The 25,640-nt window shown below is 43.3% G+C and overlaps 1 protein-coding gene across 10 annotated transcripts in view; it reads right to left on the bottom strand.

Annotated features, from left to right (window-relative positions):
• Nucleotides 1-25,640, bottom strand: part of ANKS1A (ankyrin repeat and sterile alpha motif domain containing 1A) — a 171,181-nt gene that overhangs the window by 107,193 nt on the left and 38,348 nt on the right. For 9 of the 10 annotated variants that reach the window (XM_074332832.1, XM_074332831.1, XM_074332833.1 and 6 more), the window contains exon 2: nt 293-373. In XM_074332832.1, the coding sequence (XP_074188933.1) occupies nt 293-373 (81 nt within the window). Of the gene's footprint in view, nt 1-292; nt 374-2,677; nt 2,749-25,640 lie in introns of those variants that run through there. The other variant, XM_074332835.1, reaches the window with a different exon arrangement.

The following is a 25,640-nucleotide window of genomic DNA, read 5'->3' as shown; positions in this document are numbered from 1 at the left end:
CCCAAATTGGATCTTCATATTCAGATGAGTGTGGCACTGCCCCATTTCAGAGGGGAAAGGACAAACAGAAGAAAAGGTAAAACTTAATCTCTGGTTCAAGGTTTCTGGGGGGGTGGGGAAGAATGTTTAAGTTACACACTGAAAAGAGACTCAGGAATTCTGAATGGACTGCATTTAGTTTGTTTTTCTCTGTTCCTCAAAGTGACTGCTTAGTAATCCTTTACAGGAACTGAAAAAGACCATCCAGAGGCTGGGTCCTGCGGGTGGGCGGGAAGGCAGCCGCAGTACTTACTTATGGCCGTTCAGGGCAGCGTGGTGTAGAGGTGTATACCCCGTGCTGTCGACACAGTTCACGTTGGGCCCTCTCCAGATGCTACAGAGAAAAAAGAAGAAGAAAACAAAGTCACAAACCAAATTTAGAGACAGCTGGCTGCCTGGAAAAGAATTCTGGGTGATGTTTAAGCAAATTAGTTACTTCCACATGACTTCTGATAAAGGACAGTGGGAATTTACCCCAGAAATGCAAAGGACCGAGGGTGCACAAGGTTTTGCTGAACAAGGAGTCGAGTGTCAAGACAACAGTGTCGTCATTTAACAGCGTGTCCTTTTGCACCCTTCTCCTCATCTGGAACTTCCATAATCACTCAGTCAGGACGCAAGCCTCTGAACACTCCCAGGATTGTAACAACAGCTCTTGGAAAGGTCATCGAAAACATCACTAAAGGAAACCACCCAGGCAGCCACCTCTGTGCTGGTGACTGAAGGCTTGAGAGGCAGCTCCACACAGACCAGAGAGAAAATCAGGACAATTCAACCACAAAGACCAGGATCAAAGAACCCACACACATAAAAGCACCGGGATATTTGTGTTACGATGCAAGAGACAATTTTGTCTTTCCTTTGTGACTGTGTTATTCAGAATAAAAATTTACAGAATCTACTTTGACAGCCTTATTTGAATCAAAAATACCATAATAGGAAGGCTGAAATGTCATCTTGTTTAATCTCAAAGATTTAACTCTTATTTCTGTTTCACATCTTACTTCATTAGCCAGAGCTTCTAAATTCCTATGAAGTAGCCGAGGGCAGCCTTGTTTAGTCCTTGTTTTTGGTGAAAATACTTCTAATGTTGTTGGCAGCTGGTTTGAGATACACACTCTATAATATGCAAAGAAAGAATTTTTTCCCCATTTAAAGTGCTATTAAAAACAGTTGTTTAATTTAAATGCATTTTCTACATCTATGGAAATAATCGTCGTTTTTCACATTTAACCAATTAATATGTTCTTATCAATAGGTTTCTTAATATTGAGCCATTCTTTCATTCCTGGAATAAACCAAAAACCTTATTTGGCCTTTCTCCATTATGACCATGTTACTGAATTCTACCTGAGAGTATTTTATTTAGGACACTCACATCTGCATTCATAAGTGAGGCTGGTCTATAGTTTTTGCTTTCTGTGCTACTGCTATTGGATTGTGTTAGTGTTAGGTTTGGGTCATGATCATCTGGGTAGCTAACTACCCACCCACTTCTATATTCAGGAATCAGTGACACAGCGGATAAACATTATAAAGAATCACCAGTAAAACCACCTGGGCCCAGAGCCTTTATGCGCAGATGTTGGAAGTAGCATTATTTACAACAACAAAATTTTGGAAATAGCCCAAAAGACTATCAATACAGAAATGATTATGGTAACTAAGGTATAGACACATACTAGAATTTCATATACCAGTTATATTGATTGCTGTGTAGTAAAACAGAATAGAGATCACAATGGAATGTTAAAGAGAAAAAAAGAAACAAAACTGTAAATACTGTAGAGAAGGAGTAAATGAGGGAAATTTATCAGGACAGTAGCTTCAGTATTCAAGTTTAACCCATCTGTCTCAAGTTCTATGAAGTGAAAGAAACAATTCCCACTCTACACCACAGATGGATAGAAGATAGATAGATAGTCTCAGCCCAAGAAAACAAGAAAAGATGTCATCAAGTAACTGGCAATATTGAGGAATTTCTAAAAGGCAGAAATCAGACAAGGTCAGATCTACAGAGACACAACCCAGAAGTATGCAAATTAAAATAATCACACGCTGCTTTTCACCTATCAGACTGATAAAAATGACATCATAACGTGTTTATGTAAAGATCAGGGAAAGAAGCACTCTTAAATACCACTGGTATGAGTTTAAATTGGTGAATTCCTTTGGGAAGACAATTTGTCAGCGTCCACCAAAACCAAAAATAGGCATTCACTCTGAGCGTTTCCACTGCCAGGCAACTAACTATGCAGCGGAAACACTGGTACATGTGCACAGTCACATATGTGTACAGGATTGCTTCACTGTGTGAGTAAAAACTAAAAACCTCATGTCCACCAGTAATAGAGGAGCAGTTAAATATCAGGTATATGCATAAAATGAATTATTATATAACCATCAACAACAATAACAACAAAGGAAAGAAAAGAAGATGGACCTATGTGTCCTGACATGGAAAGATTTCCCAAGAAATACTTTGCTATGGGTAAGTGAAAAAAAGAAGTCATTGTATAATACACAAAATATGGGTCCCATTTTTCAAAGTACATCTGTGTACACACGTACACACACACACGCACACACACACGCACACACACATCCTGGGGAAGAGTGCTCACCAAGCTCTGCTTACCTCTGGGGAAGGAAACGTGTGGGGGGCACAGCAGAATGGCGGAAAGGAAACCTCATGTCCTGCTCTGGATTCCACCAGGGTTTAAAACATTTACACTGAAAACGCAATCATGTAGATTTTTATGATAATAACTTTTCAAAAGAAAGAGGAATAAAGAAGACCAAAAATTTAAATGCTAATAATAAATGGCTGTATACGTGTGACAATGGCTATTTTAATGAGCTTTTAGGTATTAGGCCTAAAACCTTAAGATAAATGCTCAGTGAAGAGAGGATGTGTGCTTTCATATCTGGGTTATTTGTTCATTGCCAATCAAGGATGCTGGCGACGTCAGAGCCGGAGGTACATCCTGGTACCCCTGCCTCCATTAAGCTTGGATTCCTGTAGCACCTTCCAAACAAAGAGAGAAAAGCACACTCTGTGACACTGGTACGATGATCTCATTTTCTAAACTAAAAGTTACATCTCTGTGCCTGACAATGGGTTAGGATGATGGAAAGTGAAACGGATCTGGGAAATCTGGGAGGTACGATTTTCCTATTTATTTTCAAGTTGCCCCACAAGACAAAAGATCATTCTATTATGAAATAGGTGACACTAAAGTCCGAAAACAAATTATTTAAGCGAAATCAGTGGCAGAATCACAATTCCCATTTTATGGAGCTCTTGGCATTTGGCCAAACAAGGACTTTAAGATCGAACTGGATGGCGAGATGAAGCGAACATGCAGCAAACCAGGCTGTACAGAACTCAATGGCAGGACAACTGGAATAAGCCAACAGGAGCCAGCTAAGAGGAAGTACCACGCAGATGGGAGTACACCCAGGTCTGCCAGCTCCGAGTACTCCATTAGGAATCTGCCGTCTTCAACCATCTCAACCCAGCTCCCAAAGTAACCTGAAAACTAAGATTTAAACTCCCCTTGCTTTTAACAAAACGGCAGGATTGAACAAGCCGTCCGTCGTTTTCTAATTTTTACTTTCATGCCTCCAGTTTAGAGGTGCTTAGGTTTGGCCATCCTAAACCAGCACTAAAACTACCCCAAAACAATTAGAAAAGACAAGGAAGAAAGATAAAGGCTTTCCTGCATAAACTGCAACATTTCCAACTCATAAAGTCTTCTCCACGGCCCTTTTCTTCTAACTAACATTTCCTCTAAATACCCACCTAGAAGTTTGGGGGAATGGGGAATTATGAAATAAATCTTAAATGAAAATGGGGATCTGTCATCTCTCTGCTTGGAATTTTCCCTTCAGACAGGATGGCAGTAACATCCCCTTCCACCCAAGTTTCTTCCTTTTTGGCAGGCCAAGAAAAGAGCTATTTATAATGTTAGTTAGGTCTTCCTCCTGATCGCATCTGTCCTATTAGGCTTTTCTAAAACAGTAAGTACCACAGGGTTGCTCACCAACAAACAAAAAGCAGAACACAATGCACCAAGAGAACCAGGGAAAAACAACAACAAAAAACTGTCCAGGAGATTCCTAAACAAAGCCTAACCTGTATAGACTGTGCAGAAATGCGACAGCTGCCCTTGACGTGCACAAGAAACCCTGAGACGAGCCTTGACAGCACTTAGGGCAGTCACATCAGGAAGACACCCTAGCGCCTGGGTGAAGAGCTGAGGCTGTGCAGACAGCAGAACTCACTGCAAACGTGCCTCTGCCACTTGTCGGCTGTGTGACCTTGGACAAGTGACTAATCCTTCAAACCACCTGCTCTGCATCTGTAAATTCTACTGTGCTAGGCTCCCCAGGACTTAAATGGCCCATGGAAACTAGAACTAAACTGGCTGGAGCCAGTTTAATAGCATTAGGGGTGAGAGACCCACGATGTGTGTGTCATGGCGCCCTAAGTGCACGGACATGGAACTGAAGTGCAGCCTCACCTTCTGCGCCTTACGCTTTGAGATGGCATCTAGACGCTGGAGAGAAGGAAGAAGACAGCTGATGAGAACCTGCAGCGTTTGAATCCGCCTCAAACACCCCTCTCCATTCATTTAAAAACTGGCGATACATGGATACACAGCAGGTGGCATGCCAGATCTGGGGTCCTGAGGACTGAGAACAGGCCACACGGACACAGCCCTTGCCTCTGTACGGTGAGACAGGTGCCGAATGAGGTCCTGCTCGCGGGGCGACTTGCACACGGTCGGTGGACATGTGAGGGGTGCCCTCTATGCAGGCACTGTCCTAGAGGCCGGAAAAGCAGGTGGATTTAACACAAAGAGTCTGCCTCATGGAGCTTGGATTCGAGGAAGATGGACAGGGAGGAATAAACAAATAAACAGGTAATGTGATGCCAGGAGTGTAAGTGCCATAAAGAAACAAAAGCAGCAGCTACAGCAAAGTAAGGGGATAAAACATGACACTTTAAGGGAAAGACCCCTTTAAGAAGGTGATCTTTGAGAGGAGAGCTGAATAAGAACGTGTGGGCATCTGAGGGAGACAGGCAGAGAGAGCATCAAATGCAAAAGCCCTGGGAAGGAACACGCATGACCAGGGCTGGAGCAGCAGGGAGCCCTGCCTGCACGAACCAGGCTGACAGAGGAACCGAGTGAGTGCAGGTCAGCAAGTGTTCACGGGGCATCTACGTGCCAAGCTCTGGGGGAGATCCAAAGCCCCCCTGAAGGAAAGGGGGAGCACTTTCAAAACAACAGGAAGAGGTAAGACTCTGAAGTCCAAACCATGCTGATCAGAGTACATCTCTCTAACAGGGAATCAGGTTCCTCTGAACTGATTGAAAAGACCCATCAATACCCATGTTTACGTTGACGTGTCACTTCTCAGACCCAGCAAGACTCAGTCAAAAAACTTGGGGTAAAATTGCTTCAAGTCTCTGTGAAGTCAAATAAGAACAGGAGAAAATACACTGAGACCCTCACTCTGTTCGGCCCAGAAAGCAGCCCAGCTCCAGCGCCTGCTGCTCCACGCCCATCCTGACGGCACTGGCTGATACTAACTCCACCCCCTCCGATTTTCCAGATCATCTACTGCGTCCTCACCCCAGCATGTACTGAATTTGGCCTTGAACCACAATGAATTCTTCATGCTGCTCATCCATCCACATCGTTTAAGCCCTTTAGGGGAATCCCTCATGTTTCCAAGAGCACAGAACCACGCAAGGGATTGGCCCAGGACCACCAGTTTGCAAAGTCTAACATTCGGGTTTTACTGACCTGCCACCCCAGTGTGACATGGGCTCTATGCAGCCGAACAAACGTGCTGCACTTGTAGCCATTACAAGCGGCAACAATCTCTTCATAGAACATACAAGAATACTGCATTCGTACACAAAACACAGAGAAGGAGAACCACAAGTTGGAACCAAAGTGCCCAGCCCACTTCCATCCGTGGCTACTGTGTGCGGCCAGCTCTCGGGACCAGCTCTTAGCGGGCGGTAAGCTTGCTTCATGTGGTTGCCAAGCTACTTAACTGCGTACTTTACACAAGTCAGCAATAACATCTCAGGGCGCCCGCAGACATCCAATCCAGTTCAAGTCAATCAATGTTTACCCACCACCTTCCACTGGCCAGGGTGCTGGTCTCCACCCTCGAGCAGAATGGGGAAGTCAGACAAGTCATCAAATGACAATACTGTGCATTATGTGACACTCTGCGAAGGAAGTACACAAAGGGTGGCCATTGGGGAAAGGGGAATTAGGGAGGCTTTGCAGAAGGGCAGCTACTTGAGCTGAGCCTCAAAGCTTAGAAGGAATCAGCTGGGCGGAAGAAAGAAAGAGGAAAAACCCAAATTTAAAGTCCTCCGAGGAGTCCCCACAAACTGGGGCAACTGCAAGTAACTGTGAGTGGCTGCAACATGCAAATGAGAGATGGGTGAGGGCAAGGATGGCAGGCAGGCAGGCAGAGCCGGGTCTCGGAGGGTCCTACGTGCTACCACAGTCTGCAGCAGGGAACCATGTTTTAGAAAAGCCCTTAGAACAGCTGGGAGGAGGGAACCTAGAGGGTCCATTTGTTATTCACCAGACTGTTGTCTGGTGAAGGCCTGACATGCTGCAGAATTTGAAAACAAGAATCATTACGTGAAGCGGTTGTGTAGATGCTGGACTGGAAGACGTGTGTGACTAGATCCAGGGAGCCCAGTTAGAAGTGAGCAAAGCACGCAAGGAGCAAGGGCCTGAATGAAGGCAGGGGTAAGGAGCACTGAGAAAAAAGGATAGATTCAATAGAAAAGACAGGATCTACTGACTAAAGAGGATGGGGCACAGGGGTCGGTGTGAACTGAACAGTTCAGTGGCTAATAAGAGCGTACAACTCAGGAGGAAAACCAGGGTTGCTTTCTTTTGTGATTGCCGTCATGTGAGGCAAGAGAGGAGAGAAGAGGAGGCAGAGGGGGTTTTGTTTTGCATTAGTTGGGGCTGAAATGAATTTGGACTCCCACATGTAGATGCCCGTGGGTGGGTATGAGGGTCGGGAATACCATGGTTATATGGTTAGGTCAGGACAATATTGAGGTGTGTACATGCAACCTGTATTGGACCCTGACAACCATTTGTGGAGTAGGAATGTACATGTGGTTATTTCCATCTTCCGGGTTAAGAAAACTGAAGTTCAGATGACTTGCTGATTGTCATACAGCTAATTAGTGTGGAATTCAAACAGCATCCCACGTCTGACTTCTAGTGCATGTTCCCTCCAGTTTTCCCAGGCTCTTGACCTTGACTGTTGAAAGAAAACAACAGGGCTCCTCCTCCGTGAGTTCTCAGAAGGTCCAGGCTCTCAGGGCACCAAAGCAGGAAGGGCCTCTCCATTCAGACTGTGAAGAGGGAACAACAGCAATGGACTTGAGGGAGAAGAGAGGTTCTGGATGGTTCTCCACCAACTCACATTAAAGCGTGACGGAAGGTCTAAACAGGAGTTTGTCTCATCAGCCCTTTTCTGCCAAAGTCCTTCAGTTTTCCTCTTTGGGTTATCCTTGCAAAGGCAGGTTTATCTCTGAACCTCAGGAAGGGCTGGCTGGCAGTCTCCCAACACAATGAAACACTGTCCAGAGTTAGTCTAATTTTAAAAAGACTTCATCTTACTCAAACGAATTGGACACATCCTCACTAAAATTCTTTCTCTGTCCTTAACTGTTGAGGGTAAAAGGAAGGATAACATGGAGCCTCTGAAACTGTCACCATCGTCCAAGAAGCGTGTGATTCTTAGAGAAAGACAAAACTTCCATACGTCAAACAACCAGCATCAAGGCCCCAGAGGAACGCTAGCTAACTGGGAAAAACTAAACATGTATTTTTATTTCTGCCCACTCCTAAACCCCATTAAAATGAGAGTAAAAACAAACAAACAAAAAGGGACAGGAGAAAAAGACCAGTGAACATAAAATAAAGTGTCAACATTTTTTGAAAGATGAAGTTAAGGGAGCAGAGCTGAGAGAGAGACCCCCTGGGCACACACGCACCCTGGGAAGACTCAGGGATTAGAGGTGCCAGGGTTGATGAGGGGCTGAAAGCAAGGACGTGATAAAAGCTCCGTATAAGAAGGTGCTAGACTATTCGGTCTCTGATCACGTGTAGGGCAGCCAGCAGACCGTTACTCCTGTACCCAGGTAGGAGAAGGTGGATTTATTCTGTGAAGAAACTGAATCAGACGGGCTCTAGACTCGGACGTTAGGAAGAGCTGAATGCAGGGAGAGCCACTGTACTAACAAAGTACAGAGACGCTCAAAGGAAGTCTGCATCCTGAAGGCCAAGACCCCAGCCTGCTCATCCATCTGGCTCCCAGAATGCTGAACCCTCCACCCCCAGCCCCAAACCGTAGCTTGGAAGATTCTTTCCTGGAGACACCAAATGCTGCCACAGAAAAGTTCAATAGATGCTGACTTTGGGGGAGTCCCCAACAAAGCAGAAGGGTTCCTGCCCAATCACCGTATAGTATAAAACCCATCCTTGCGAAATTCCTCCTACTTCTGCACAGACTATCCAATCGGCTTTCTGATGTCTCACTCGTAAATGAAACCGACAACCAAGGATCACCACACATTTGAAGAAAGCATTCAACATGAAAAGACGGAGCACAAAACAAATAGAATAAAGGCACTCACAGGAACAGAAACAAGGAACCAAATAAAACCTCAACAAGAAAAACCTACTACCACACAAAAACAGGATTAGAAATAATTGGAACAATCAGTGCAAAGTTCTTGGAAATTAAAAAATGACAGTAGAAAAAATATATAAAGAGCTAGAAGATCAAGTTGAGTAAATCTCTCAGAAAGTGGAACCAAAGAGATGGGAAATATGAGAGAAAAGATCTTAAAAATTAGAGGACCAAGAGTTCCAGAGAAAAGTGAGAAAGAAGAGAGAATAAAATTATCAAAGAAATAACTTCAGAAATTTTCCTAGAACTGAGGGACAGGAACTTCCCGTTGAAAGAGTCCATGCTATGCTCAGTACAATGAACAATTTTTTGTAAGACCCAACCCCAAGGCACAATGTGAAATTTCAAGAATACATTTCAGAACACATGAGGTAAAGAGAACACAGTTTCCAGAGAGAAAAAAAGGTTTGCATACAAAGGACGGAGTGGCATCAAAATTTTCAATAGCATCTCCGGAAGCCATAGGACAAAGGAGCAATGCTTTCAAAATTCTGAGGTGACATGACTTCCAACCTATAATTCTATAGCAAATTATCAGTTGAGTATGAAAAGAGAATAAAGATAATTTTAGACATGCAGGGTCTCAAATTTGAGCTCCCACACACCCTTTTATCAGAAAGCAGCTAAAGGATACGATGCCCCACCAAATAAGTGAGCAAAGCAAGAAAGAGGAAGAAGACAGGCACCCAGGAAACAGAGCAAAATGGGCAGAGAACCAGCCATAGGCGGGGTCATGGGGTGGGGGTGGGGGGGTGTCTGCAGGAGAAAATGCAACCCACAGAATCAACTCATGTGTCCGCCTGGCACGTGGAAAAGGATATTCAGGGATTTAAAAATCACGGTTGGTGTTTGGAAACTAAGAGTGAGCCAGACGTAGGAAACTCAGAAAACCAACAAGAAAATACCTAACGGGGCTGTCCAAGAAAATAGATAGGACTGTAGTGGACTAACTGGCTCACCAGGTGGATTATACTAACAGCCGTAATATTCTGAATAAAACATTCAAGACGGTGTGACTAAAAATGGTATCTATATATCCCTGAAGGACGGAGGAGAGGCAGTGGACCCAGCGAGGGCACAGAAACACACATCGGTAAGTTCCCTGGGAGCAGGGACTGCTGAAAGCCTTGCCCTTCACTCTAAGAACTGCTATTTCTGTCGCTGCGATCGCAGGCAAACCCAGCACTGCCTCTCTATCGATGCCTGGAACAGGAAGGGGACTCTGAACAGTGGCCTGAGGGAGCGCAGAGTGACACTTGTTTCAGTGTGGACGAGGACATGAGAACCTGAGAAGTCCCCTACCGGGAGTGACCGCCACCAAGGAGCTCTGCTGTGCTGCCATGTGCCCATGAGGATTCAGTCATCGAATCTGCACAAGCCACATCCCCCTGGTTTACACCATTACTTTGGGGGCCCTTATCTTTTATTTGTCTCAGTTTACCTCAGCATGGCTTCTTAACACTTAAGCATTCACTGTTTCTCTTCCGCGACTACTGTACAAAAAAGGCACAGAACTGCTGAACTGCATAAAAATGGATTCAAAACGCTGGTTCTAAGCGGCCAATCATTCAATGCATTCGCTCACTGAGCAAAGCAGTTCCTGCTGCGTGCTCCGTGACAGCGGGGGCTGGGCCTGCCTTGTGCCACCTTCCCAAGCAGCAAGCACACCGCACCTGGCACACGCAAATATGCAAACATCTGGGGAGACGAAAGGAGGGGGAAAAGCCACAGCGCTGTTCTAGGTAGCTTACAATAAATAAGAGGAAGTCCCTGCCCCAAGCCCCGCAGACACACAGAGACAAAAAACGGTAATGCCGTGTGGTACCTGCTATCGAGGAACTGGGCAAAGGCTAAGGGAGCACAGAGGAAGGGCACCCCGTTAGCAAGGAAAGGGGAAGACAGGGCTTTGCAAACGGGGAGAGTTTGATCATACTGAGCCAAGGTGATCTTTTAAACACAGACACTTCCCAGTTTTCTGCATTCCTCAGATACGGGTCTTCTTTCCTAGAAGAACATGTTCCCTCCTGCCTTTTCCCCCAACCCCTCCCCCCCCACCCCACCCCAGTCTCTTCAATCCGGAGCAACGCCGTCCTCAGGCAACTCTCCTTCCCTTCTCAGGCCAGGTAGGCTTTTCCTGAGCAACGTGTACAGCTCCCTGTACTCCACCATCATTGCAGTGCTCTCAGTTTCAAGTTCTATAGTTGTCATTATTTGGTTGTCTTTCTCACTAGACCACAAACAATTTAGAGGCATATCCAAATATGTTTACCACTGTATCCTGACTGCCAAGACCGCCCTGCACCTGGCACGTGATGAGAACTCCACACCTAGAGGCACGAGGGGCCTCGCTACTTCACGGACGGTACGGTGAACTATGTTTAAAATAGATTTTTAAAACTATTTATAAGAACTCAAATATCCTCTGTCACATTATTTCTTGGGTAATAAACACTGCACAAATTTTATTAAATATATGTGCAGACTCATACTACTCTAAGACAACACATTACCTAGAAAGAAAAAGCAATGTTTCCTCTATTTTTAGTGAATGTGTGTGTGTATCTGTCTGAAGAAGAGCAGTTAAGTGTGATTTGCTCCCTGGCTTGTCAAAGTCCAAAGGCTTCACTGGGCTGAGGTAGGAAGACAAGAGGCTTAATCAGTCACGTTTATGGGCAAAGATGCCTCCACCTTAGGGAACCATAAATCCTGGCTTGGATCTGTTGTCCCAGCATAATTATTAACAGCATCCTGGCCTGGACAATAAGTTACATGGTCACTTTACTCCATCCAGACTTTGAGACACCGTTCCTGGACTTTTGATTCTAAAAGGCCTGGAAAAAACAGCTAACATTAAATGGTACTATAAACCAAGCACACTTTAAGTGGATGAAACAACTATGTACTTCTCACCAGAACACTCGGAAATGGACAAGTATGGAAGTGAATAACTTAGCCAGGAACACAGAGCTGGAATGGGTGACACTGTGTTTAACGCCAAAATCTTAACCAGAGTGCCACATACGACTTCTTGAAAACAGCTCTCTCCTGGCTGTTTTTCTCATTCCTGAATAAGATGAATTCCCCATAGCTCATATTCTTTCATTTCCGCTCTGTTTCACTTCCCCCACTCCCCATTCATTCTGCCTTTCTCTTTCTTGCTCTCCAGAGTCACATATAAAGAGGACTGAGAGTGAGGCACTGTGCTCTAGGTAGGAACAGGGTCCCAGAGGGAAACGAATAGAGGTAGTTAACTGAAAAGCTCCCATAACATTTCCAGAAATCCAATTAACTGACAAACTTTGTTACCTAATGTAAGTAGTGAAAGCATCAACATTATAATGAAAGATATAAGTTGACTAAATTCATTTAATCTGAAGATATTTAAGATGACAATTCTGTTGTTTTGAGGAAATTAAAATGACAGAAATTTCAATATAGAAATTAATACACACAAATGGAATGAACACCTCAAATGAAAGGTGTTGTCAGATTCTAGGTCCTACAAGTACCACATATATTTCCTAAATGCCCCAAGAACCACAGACGAAAACAGTATTCGTAACGTGGCTAATATGTAAGCTGAATGTCAACGGTCTAAGTTTTTTTCATACATGTGACTGCCCCCACGAGTGAATCCTGGACGCGACTCTTATGAGCTATAAAATCTCTAGGGAATCATATAACCTCTAGGTAAAATGAGATGTCACTCACCCTCCCCTACCCCGAGAGAGGTATTTTATGAAATACATGGGATAATATATGTGAAAAAAAATGTAAACTGGAATCTAAGATATAAGGACTTGGCATCAATATCCAAAGTGAGGCAGGCATTCTAGAGAACGAGACCAGTGCATATGTGCTGACATGAAAAAACATGTAAGATATACGAGGTGAAAGTACACCTGCACAACAGTATGTAGAAAATGATCTCATTTCTGTAAGAACAGTGTATTTTTCTAAGCCTGTACTAACACACGGAGGCTATATCCCAAACTGTTAAAACTGACTCGTTCTGGGAGTGTGGCGAGCATTACTTTTGTAATAACACTCACACTCTATCTCGCTCTGTCCCCCTCCTTGACCAAACTTTAGTCAGGCTCCTCTGAGCAGTTTTCAACTAGGCCTTGACGTTGGTCCCATCCTGTCTTTGGGCTGCTCAGGGGAGTTTTAACAAGAATCCTGGTCAGCAAGTTTAGCAACAGTCCCCCCACCTCCGATATCTGTTTGAGCTCCCACCCCCACCTTGAACGGCTCCGTCCTTGGCCTGCCTTTAGCAAAACTCCTTTAGGTCAGTTTAGCAAGAATCCCCCACGCTTGGTGTCTCTCCTCTTGGTAATTTTCCATCCACTGACCCCCTCACCCTGCTCCTTGGCTATAAATCCCCCTTGTCCGTATTTTATTCTCAGTACAGCCTGATGTCTCTCCCCTGCTGCAATATTCCTATTGCAGTGGTCTTAAATAACGTCTCCCTTACTGTTTTAACAAGTGTCAGAACAGTTTTTTCTTTAACAGCACACACCCACTTTTTCTTTTTAAGTGAAGCCAGATCTATTCCAGGGAGACAGGCTTCCGGTTATGAGATTCTTAAGAGAGTTCTTTTAAGAAGGAGTTCTGAACAAAATTTATTTCTGGGTTTGGCCTCCTTTTTAAAAAACCTCCTGTGGTCTTTGATTTTTCCAGCCTCTGGGGGATTAAAATCAATTATTCCCATTTGCTTCTGAATGGAGCTCTCCAATTACAGAGGCTAAGAACAAGCTGGCCCAAACGACTGCAGTATCAGTCCCCAGGGGAGGGTACCAAATGGGTCAGTGATTTCAAAGGCGAGTGGATTGTAAAAGACGTAGGAATTGTACATAATGGTTGGGTACCGCTAGTTTAAGTGATGGTGAGGTTCAGGGAAGTGAATGAGTCAACAGGGGGTCCAAATCCCAGATATTCTACATCCTGAAACAGTTGGCAAATCTGCCCCTTCCTCTGCATTTCCAAAGCACTGCCTTACTCCTGAAAGAACCTCCAGAATGATGTTGCCTTTCGTCCTCCACTGACGGCAAAAACCACTCTCGACACTGTTGTCACTATTAACGTTCTGAAACGTGCATCCACTCAGGTTTTTCTCCTGAAGAGATTTGGGGGTTCTCTCTTACACACAGGAAAACCCTCCCAAGCTACCCCCCACCCTACCTTTTCGGCCCCACCCCCAGGACACACTCTGGGCGCCCGGTGTAGGCCACTTGTCTTTGTACTTGCAGTTTTCTCTGCTGTACCCCATCTCCATCTCTGAAATCCCAAACATCCTTCAAGGCTCCAACGAAATGTCACCCCACTTTCTAAGGGGAATTAAGTTCAACGGCTGCTCTTTATAAAGACCCCTATTTAAAACATTTGTAATGCTACGATGCTCTCTTTGCTTGTTTACAACCAACGTGTCTCCTTCATCAGACAATGATCTCCTCAAAGGCTGGGGCCCTGTTTTATTCATCTCTCAATCCCCAACGCCTAAAACCATCTTGTCCAAAACCGAGACAGTGAGAAGGCCCACGCCAGACTGGAACCAGGCCTCCTGTCTCCCAGTGAAACGTTCTTGTCGCAGCACCACACACTAGCAAAACCTTCTTCACTTCCTCATGTGACACTTGTCCTCAGCTCTCTCCTTTGATGATCCCCCTGCCCTTCTCCCCTTACCTCTCTTCACGAAGTGACCTAACAAGAGCCTCGAACATTCAGTCAAGCGTACACACAGATAAACGCTCGAACCGTTAAAGCTCAGAAGCATTTTCCTAACCAGGTAAGTCTGTGAATATTGGTGTGAGGAACAGGCTGGTACTGGAATGTTCGCTGAAAGGAAGGGGGTGAGGTTACATCTCGGGTTTGCAAAGGAAGTCAGGACACTCTGAGGGGCAGAAGCACAACAAGTATTCCCCCGCCTGGGTGGGGCTAGCCTCTGGTCTGCCTGGCATCTAGTCCAAGGCCAAGGCTTCTTATTCAAGCAAAAGACGTCTTTTACTGTGACCCGAGAGAGCCAGGATACAAGTAACCACCCCCTTCTCAGAACCATTTTACTAGTAACCTCCTCTGCTTTAGTTCTATGCAGCTCAGGTGACTTCCCGGGCAGATTATTTCCTTTCTAAACATTACGTTCTGTTCTTGAAGGAAACATGGTAATTATTTCTGAAAATTTGTACTTACAGGTTAGACAGATCAAATTTTGCTGCTTTAAGCTTTTCTGTTTAAACTAATTTTTTAAAGTTATTTCTCCACAATTTAGTAAGCACTGCGGCCACTTAGCTATAACTTCTGTTAGTAAAAATAGCTGAACAAGGCACATTACTTTGGCAAATTAAGAAAAAAAACAAAACAAAAAATGTTGGCTTTAACCAAGTCCAGGTTTTCTCACTTTCTTGTCTCTGTTTATAATACGTTTAAATTTAGTTCAATCCCAAAGCCTGTCCCATGAACTCTTCTGAGATCTGCATTTAATCAGCTCCCAAATCTGCTCCACTTGCCAAATTCCTTCTCTGGGTTTTCCAAAAGGCACCGAGTACCCTGTCCTTGGAGTCTCGTTTCGGGTGACTAAGGACCTTGGCAAACACCTGGCTGAAAGGCAAGGCCACGCTGTGTGGAGAGCATCTAGCAGCTGAGGAATGAGAGACGTGACCATGAAGGTTATAAAGGAAACAGCTTCCCAGACAGCAGAGCTTTCCCACAAACAGCTTTTTGCTTCTCAAATTGTAAATGTTTAAGCAAGAGGCAGCCATTTACACAACCGAAACTGTGTGGAAAGAAATACCGCTTCATATATCAAAGATCAAGAGGAAAACCCTATCGTCTGCTGATGGCCTAGAGAGTGAATAAATCCTGAAAGTCTTTAAGGAGTCCAACAGATGATGTCTTTTAGAAGTCCAAAAGCTACAACGGTCTCCTATGTGCTAGGTGTCATAGTAGACACCTAATAATATTAGCTCCAATTTTCATAGTAGATAATAAGAATTTGCATTTTATGAACTTTAACATGCTCGGAGAGATGAACAGAACATAGAACTAGAGAGAGGTGAGCCACTTGCCTAAGCACTCACAGCTGGCATAGGGAGCCAGCACGCAAACTTGTTCTGCTGATCCCACAGTCTCCATTACTCTACTTACCACCTACTTCAATCAATAGTCTGGTAGATTTAAGTAACTGTTGGTTCATACAGTCATCCCTCGGTATCCATGGGGGATTGGTTCCAAGCCCCCTGCCCCACCTCCGTGGATACCAAAATCCATGGACGCTCAAGTCCCTTATATAAATTGTGTAATGGGGGGGGCCGGTTAGCTCAGTTGGTTAGAGCGTGAGCTCTCAACAACAAAGTTGCCGGTTCAATTCCCATATAAGATGATGGGCTGCACCCCCTGCAACTAAATTGAAAACGGCGACTGGACTTGGAGCTGAGCTGCGCCCCCCACAACTAGATTGAAGGACAACAACTTGACTTGGAGCTGATGGGCCCTGGAGAAACACACTGTTCCCCAATAAATTTTTTTAAAAAAAGGCATAATATTTGCATATAACCCATGCACATCCTCCCGTATACTTTAAATCACCTCTAGATTATTTATAATATCTAACCCAATGTAAATGCTATGTAAATAGTTGTTATACTATATTGTTTAGGGAATAACAACAAGAAAATATAGTCTGTACACGTTCAGTACAGATGCAACCATCCTAGGTTTAACTACACAGTACACATCAGCAACAATACAACTTTTGCCCCCCAAATATTTGCAATCTACAGTTGCTTGAATCTGCGGATATGGAGGGCTGACTGTATAGGCATTGTGTTAATAGTGAAATAATAAGCCTTTAAAAGTCTAACTATATTTCTATGTCAGCTCCTAATACTTATGCTTTTGTGCACACATATGTATAGCAATTACTAATAAAAATTTAGACTGACTTAAAGCCAGGACTTACTATGGTTCTAAACTGTTAATATGAACTAAAAATACCACACTCTAAGCTGGTTCTTTGAAAACATCAATACAACTGATAAACATCTAGCTGGGCTATCCAAGAAAAAAAAGACACAAATTACTACTACCAAAAATGAAAGAGGGGCCATCACTACTGATCCCATGGATTTTAAGGATAATAAAAGAATATTATGAACAACTCAATGGACAAAAGATAACCTTTTCAACAAATGTTGTTGCAATAACTAGACATATACGTGCCAAAAAAAAAAAAAGTCTATAGACATAGGCCTTACACCTTTCACAAAAATCAACTTAAAATGGATCATGGGCCTAAATATAAAACACAAAACTATAAGACTTCTAGAAGATAACATAGGAGAAAATCTAGGTGACCTAGGGTTTGACAATGACCCATTTTGGTATAACACCAAAAGCATGACCCATAAAAGAAAAAAATTGGTAAGTTGTACTTCATTAAAATTAAAAACTTTTGCTTTGTGAAAAACACTTTTAAAAGACAAGCCAAAGACTGGAAGAAAATCTTTGCAAAACACGTGTCTAATAAAGGACATGTATCTGAAACATACAAATAACTTATGTAATTCAACAATAAAAAAACAAACAACCCAGAATTGAAAATCAATATACAAAAATCTGTTGTTACACTGAACAAAATATAAGAAAAAGAAATTAAAAAAAACAATGCAATTTACAACTGCATCAAAGATAATAAAATATCTAGGAATAAATTTAACCAAGGAGATGAAATACTTGTACACTGATGAAATAAATTGAAGAAGGCACAAAAAAATAGAAAGCTATTTCGTGCTCATGGATTGGAAGAATATTGTTAAAATGTCCACATTACCCAAAGCAATCTACAAATTCAATGCAATTCTATCAAAATTCCAATGTCATTCTTCACAGAAATAGAACAAACAATTCTAAAATTTTGATGGACCACAAAAGACTCCAAATAGCCAAAGCAATCTTATGAGAAAAAGAACAAAGCTGAAGGAATCACACTCCCTGATTTCAAACTATATTACAAAGCTAGTAATCAAAATAGTATGGTATTGGCATAAAAACAAACACATAGGTCTATGAAACAGAACACAGAGCCCAGAAATAAACCCACACATATATGGTCAATAAATTTATGACAAAAGAGCCAAGAATATACAATGGGAAAGGACAGTGTCTTCAATAAATGGTGCTGGGAAAACTGGGCAGCCACATGTAAAAGAACGAAGCTGGACCACTCTTACACCACACAAAACAACTCACAATGGATTAAAGACTTGAATAAGCAGGAAGCTCCTTGACAGTGGTCTTGGCGATGATTTTTTTGGATATGACACCAAAACACAATAAAAGCAAAAACAACCAAGTGGAACTACATCAAACCAAAAAACTTCTGCACAGCAAAGAAAACCATCAACAAAATGAAAAGGCAGCCTACTGAATGGGAAAAAATATTTGCAAATCATATATCCGATACGGGGCTAATATCCAAAATATATAAGAGCTTATACAACTCAATAGCAAAACAAATAATCTGATTTAAAAATGGGCAGAAGATCTGAATGAACATTTTCCCAAAGAAGACATGTAGATGGCCAGTACATACATGAAAAGATGCTCAACACCATTAATCATCAGGGAAATGCAAATCAAAACCACAATGAGATATCACCGCACCCGTCAGAATGGCTATTATGAAAAAAACAAGAAATAAGTGTTGGTGAGGATGTGGAGAAAAGGGCACCCTATACACTGTTGGTGGCAATGTGAACTGGTACAGCCACTATGAAAAACAATACAGAGGCTCCTCAAAAAATTAAAAGTAGGACTACTGCATGATCCAGCAATCCCACTTCTGGGTTTTTATCCAAAGAAAATAAAAACACTAACTCGAAAAGATATATGCTCCCCATGTTCAACGAAGCATGATTTACAACAGCCAAGAAATTAACACAACCTAAGTGGCCATCGATGAATGAATGGATAAAGAAAATGTGAGATAGATATAGATATATCACAACGAAATATCATTCAGATATTAAAAAAAGAAACCTTGCCAGTTGTGACAACATGGATGGAGCTGGAAGGCATTATGTTAAGTAGTAAGTCGGACAGAGAAAGACAAACACGGTATGATCTCACTTACAGGTGGAATCTTAAAAACAAAAACCTAGCTCATAGATACAGAGAACAGACTGGTGGTTGCCAGAGGTGGGGCTAGAGGGCATAGGGTAGGCGAAATGGGTGAAGGGGGTCAAAAGGTACAAACTTCTAGTTATAAATAAATAAGTCATGGGGATGTAATGTGCAGCATGGTGACTACAATTAATAATATGTATTCCATATTTGAAAGTTACTAAAAGAGTAGATCTTAAAAGTTCCCATCACAAGAAAAAAAATGTTTTGTAACCATGTATGGTGACAAATGTTAACTAGGCTTATCGTGGTGATCATTTCACAATGTGTACAAATATCGAATTATATGTTGTACACCTGAAACTAATATGACGTTATATGTCAATTATACCTCAATTAAAAAGAAAAAAAAGAAAAAACAAACAACCCAATTTAAAAATGGGCAAAAGATCTGAAGAGCCGTCTTACCAAGGAAGATATGTAGATGACAAAGGAACACATGAAAGGACACTCAATATCATGTGTCATTAGGGAATTGCAAATTGAAACCACAATGAGATACCAATACACACCTATCAGAATGGCTGAAACCCATCAAACACCACCACGGTGAGGGTGTGGAGCAACAAGACTCTCATTCTTTGTTGGTGGGAACGCGAGGCGAAACAGCCACTTTGGAAGGTAGTTTGGCAGTTTCTTACAAAGCTAAACATGACCTTACCATACGACCCAGTAATATCGCTTCTAGGTGGTTTACCCGAATGAGCTAAAAATCTATGTCCACACAAAAACCTGCATACAAATGTCTACAGCAGCTTTATTTGTAATTTCTAAAACTTGGAAGCAACCAAGATGCCCTTCAACAGGTGAGTGGATAAATCAACTCCGGTACACCCACACAATGGGTATTATTCAGCAATAAAAGGGAATGAGCTATCAAACTACAATAGCCATGGTGGAACCTGAAATGCATATTATTAAGTGAAAGAAGCCAGTCTGAGAAGGCTACCTAATTTTTATTCCAACTATATGACATTCCAGTAAAGGCAAAACTATAGAGACAATAACAAGACCAGTGGTTCAGGGAGTGTGGAGGAGGGATGAATGGATGAAACAGGCATTTTCAGGTCAGTGAAACCACCTGTACGATACTGTACTGGTGAATACACAACATTAGGCATTTGTCAAAACCCACAGAACTTCCCCACAAAGAATGAACCCTAATGAACTGCAGCTTATAACATATTCATTTTGGTCCATCAATGACAACAAATGTACCACACAGTCAAGATGCTAATCCCACACACTCAAGATGCTAACAAGAGGGAGACCTGTGGGGGTGAGGGCGAGAAGGGGTATATGGGGACTCGGCACTTTCTGAGCCATTTTTCTATAAACCTAAAACGGCTCTAAAAAAACTACGTCTATTTAGAAAACCCCACACCCCGTAAAAATGAACACTAACCCTAGAAATAACAATGTACACGTTATAATCCCAAATATGGGAAGAAAAGAGGCAGCGTCGGCATGAAAACAGGCACGAGCCACCAAGGGTGGCACAATTTCAGTTTGAGCCAAGTCCTAACTTTCAATCCGCTGCCTGCAGGCTCAGTTCTGAGGCTCTGAGGGATTAGCGCAGGAGAAGTGGGTGCAATTACACAAAATACTTATTACGGAGATCAAAGAGACAGTAGAGATCACCCAGCCACCCACCCTTCAGGAACATGAAGCCTCAATGTTTAAACTTCTGTCTTCCTTCCTAGTAACTCATCGACCCCATCTCTTTTACGCTACTCACCTCCGATCTGGACCACAAACCCAAGAGAGTGTTCAAGCTCGAGCCGCTCGTGATGACTGTTAACAGCAAACCTCCAGTTATTGTGTCCCGTACTAGTGAGTCACCACTTGTTTTACAGAGAACTAGCAAAGGAGAGAAAAATTTCCCTTGGAGTCTAGTTCCTTCAAGACATGAGAGGCGGGCGGCCCAGGTGCAGCCCTGTGCTCAGAGACACCAAAATATTTTAACTGGAGGGAGCGTATGAGAAATTCCAGCTGCATCCTAAGCCACCTCCAGATGACTAGGAAAGGCAAGGAAACATAATAAACTCCAAAAACCAAAGGGAGCCGTAGAGCTTAAAACCCCTCTGTCCGTAAATTCCTCAAGGTTACAACCAGGGCAACGTTACACAGAATCTAGTACTTTGTCGGCTAACATTGTTAACCTCTAACAACCTATCACTTCTAACCATCGCAACTACACCAAGCACAGCCCCCGAAGTGTTGATCTCAATCCAATTCCTGACTCCACCGAGTGTGTGGCCAGTCCCATTCCCAACACAAGTCAGAGCACGTCCCGCTCAGGTGTCCCAGCCCAGGTCACACACTGCTGCTCTGTGCATCTCTGAAATGTCTTTAAAGAATGAGCAGCTGTCAGTTTCACGGACAGACTAACGCAATACGAGGAACGTCAGGAGTGTCAGAGAATCTGACGCACCCATGAACCGAGTAAAGAAAAACCGTATGTTCCTTTCATTAGATGTAAAATAGTTGATGACTCAACACTCATTCATGATTTTAAAAAACTTCAATTAACTAATGTCAGTGATACATTTGGTTGAAAAAAAACCCAAACAAGTTGTAGGTTATATATCATCATCAAAACAAATGGAATGAACTTGTAAAAGCATGGGGGGAAAATCTGAAAAAAGACGCATAAAATTGCTGGAGGGATTGAAGGTAAGAAGAGACACTACTGATTTTCATATTGACTTTTTTCATTGTCAGAATATATCCTTTTAGTAATTTTTAAATGATACTTTTGTTTTCGACAAGTTAGAATCAATAGCACTCCTAATCTTGGCACATTTAATTTTATATCAAACATACAGAAAAGACTATCTACTAAGAATCATCAGAAAAAAAAATCTGTTATATAGAGTGATACACATTAAATCATCTCTCATCTCCCTTTTTCCTGCAAATTCTCATGTGCCTCATGTGTGGGTGCCTCAAGGAGAAAGGTCATACCGAGTATATTGCCCTGAATACTCAGCACTTTGATTACATTTTTCAAGACAAACAATGTGAAACAGCACAGCCCAGCTTTCCCGGCTCCGTCTTCAGGTCACTGAACTACCTCCATCGGTCAACTCAGAGTGCTCAGTGAGATGAGGAATTACAATTAATCTTTTCATTATCTTCCAAATTTATGGGCAGTTGTTTTCCAGGGCTCACTCTGTGGAATCTCAACTTTAGAGACATAGAGTACTCAGCAAACAGTGCAAAATACACCCTGTTCTTGACCCCACATTGCTGCTTATCTTGCGAGTATTCTTGTCTCAAAAGACAAGTGAATAGTGCCTGAGAGGTCACGTCTGGAAAGGAGAGCATTAGCGGGCATCTACCCAGGACCAAGATAACTGAAACTCACTCTGGGTACGCCACAGCCCTTCCTGCAAAGCCTGCTCTCGTGGCCTCAGGCACTGCCCACAGGCTGGGAGCAGCAAGCAGTCCCACTTCTTAGAGGAAGGAGCAAAATGCAAAAAGGCCACAGAAACAGAAAACGGCCCTGATTCTTCAAGCTTTCTGTGGCTGGTTTTTCCACCATCATCTACTTTTCAGATCTTTCTTCTAAGCAGTACGGGGAAACCATGTGAATAAATGAAACAGCATTAATTGTCCTTAACACACTCCCAAATACTTTTTATTTCTAATTACTTGAAAGTAAATAGCAGAAGGCAACTAAATATTTCACCGTAGTGCGTATAAGATATTGCTAAGACAAACGATGATAAAAATATTTATCAATGCATACTGAAAACTAGCTGTCCACTGAAGCAACAAGATCTGCAAATAAATTCCACAAACCTGACGAAACATACAGGATCAAATTAAGTAAGTGTGCTGAGAAGCATTGTGAAATCTGTCCAGGAAAGCTGCTGAAGGGACTCCCATTCCTGGGTCTGTAGGAGGCATGCAGTCTGATCTGTTCCATCCCAAGAGATAAAGTGTCTGCCCTGAGGGGAAGGGCTCTGTGAGTTTCTCTACTACAAGTTTTAAAGTTAGGGAGCTCCTCTGGCTGCAGATCAAGGCCACAACTGTCAATCACCTTTACTGGTAATAAAAGTGATTATTTCTACCTCCACCTGTTTATGTGTATTTCACTCTTTTCAATTGTTTCAGAAACAACTAAAGAAGAGGTATTCTTTCATTGGCTCCCTTACACCTCATTAAAGATACCTCCCGAAGAACCTGAAGTCAGTACACCGAGTCCTTCTATAATCCACAATCAAGTGTTTTTAGAACAAAAATTCCTAATTCTCAGGACAACCAGTGAACACTCTTAACAGTGTAACTACTTGTTAGTTTCAAAGACACACTTGTTCCTGAGACTCTTCCAAACTGGGGGGGAAGAGGGAGAACCAACTAAAAAACAACAATGTAGAAACCACTGGGGGATCCCAGAAGTCAAAAACAAATGAAACTAAGTACAAAATAAAAATTCCAGTGTGACGGAAATACACTTCGGGGCTGGGGTGGGGGGAGGGCAGAAGAATGAGGACATTCTGTTACGTGCACGGCACACGCGTGGCCACGAGGCACATGACAGACCTTTGTCCACTGCAGGGCAGACATCCACAGACACGAGGAACAGGATGATGTGCGCTAGGGCAGGACGGGGACACGGCCTTTTCCACAAAGCGATTCCACCCCATTCCTCAAGGGAGAGGACTGGAGACCTCCCTTGCCCCCTAACCCTAAAAAAGCCTAAATAAGATTGGATTTTTAAAAGCCAGTTGAACAGGCCTAAAAGGATAGTTCCCCATTTCCTTAATGCCTGAAATTCTTCTAGGAAAAAGAGAAGCCTTTTAACCAGCAATTAGAAATAAATGGCTTAAAATGTGCTTTCAAATGGTTGAAAAGTAATGCGTTTACTACAACTACGTTTTATTTAATTATGAATAAATGGTATCAGAGCCTTCCTAGCTTCCACGGAGGGAAGAAGAGGTCAGCCAATAGGTGCCTTAAGTGGAAGAGGTCCCTGCAGAGGGAGGTGTGGGTTGAGATGGGAAAGGACGTAAAACTATCATGTAAAATGATGATGTACTAGAAAATTCAATGACAAAAGGAAGTGTCCATAATATATACGGCAGCAGGTTACAAGGGTGGCGGCCCCGAGGTGACTGACAGCTCAGACCCTACATCTTCGTCCTGATAACTCTTCCCACTACGGACACCACTACGGACACCACTACGGACTTGCCAGATCCACTTTCCTAGAGCCCAACTCTACCCATTATTAGCTCACTCCAAAACCCCCGCGGGTGCCTCGCATCCTTCCAAACGAAGTCAAAATGGCTAAGTGACGGACGGAAGACTTGCGTGATCCAGCCACAGCTGCTTTTTCCCAGTCTCATTGTCTTCTTTCCTACTTTATACCCCACCGACTGAGCAAATTAATTTTTCTCCAAATATGCACAGCGTCTTCCGCTTCGATGCCTTCCCCACCCGCCTCCCTTCCCAGGCCCCAGGCCTGTTCTCCTCCTTCAAAGCCTACCACTCCATCACGGCTTCTCTGGTCCCGCAGTCACACAGCAAGGCCTACGGTGCGTCAGGTTCTCTGCTAAGGCTTCACCTAAGTTATAGTGTTTAATCTTCACAACGACCCTGTGACGTAGGTACTTACCATCCCTATACACCAGATGAAGAAACTGAGTCTTAGAGAAATAAAATCACTTGTCCAAGGGGCCTCCAATAGGAAGTACTAAGCTAGGATCTGAAACCAGGCACTCTGACTCCAGAGCCCAAAGCTACGACCACTGACTGCCTTTCAATAGGATGTGTCCAGAAAGACTCTCTTCTCTCTCCTGAACTTCCATTGTACTTTCCTTGCTTACACTATTTAATAACAGGTCGAAAGCGGTGTGCTCTTTCAGTATCCAGAAGCATGTATACATACGTGTGCATGCGACGTGTGTGCATGTGCCCTCCTAGACTCTAAGACACGTGAGATCAGTCTGTCTCTGTGAGGCCCTCTGCTTGGTTTCCAGCACAGCCCCTTGCACATAGTAGGTACTGGATAAACGTCTTGTGAATAAATGAAGCTACGTATCAGTCTTATGCTTTGCTTTTCAAACAAGAGCAGTTTCTTATAAAAGTCTGGCTCCCAAGCCATTTTAAGTGTCAGGAGGGATCCATTTCAAATTAACTGACGGCAGTGAGGACACGAGTCCTATGCACGCTGGGGATGGGGTGCAGGGAGGGAACTGAACACCTGCACAAGCTCTCACCTCCATCCACTGTGTCAGAGACTTCTTACAGGAACCAGAAACCGAGGGCTGGTTTGAAACCATGGCAATGCCTTGAAGCAAACACGTTCTCGGCCCTGGGAGAGTCTTGCAAAAGGCCTGGCAGTGGAAGCAAATGAACAGTTGAAGGGGGATGTGAACAGTTTTCCCTCGGCCTGGGGAGAATACAGAGAACTGAAGGTCAAGGTGATGACCTCAACACTATCTCCTGAGCCACCACAGCTGGAGGCCTTCCCAGCCTCCCGCGGGCAGTCACGACCTGGGTACCCATCTGCTGCAGAGGCAAGAGGGGCTCTTCAGAGGCACCACTCAGCTGTGAGGAAAGACAGCTAGTGCCTTACACGCTGCAGAATCTCTGCCTCGATGGCAGCAGCCACACTGACCTGACTTCCGCCCCTGGAAGGAAGGGTTCGCCAGCAT

This window comes from Rhinolophus sinicus, linkage group LG05, assembly GCF_036562045.2.
Source record: "Rhinolophus sinicus isolate RSC01 linkage group LG05, ASM3656204v1, whole genome shotgun sequence".
Taxonomy (NCBI): Eukaryota; Metazoa; Chordata; class Mammalia; order Chiroptera; family Rhinolophidae; genus Rhinolophus; species Rhinolophus sinicus.
The sequence above is the reverse complement of the archived record's forward strand: the minus strand, read 5'-3'. Positions and strand labels throughout refer to the sequence as shown.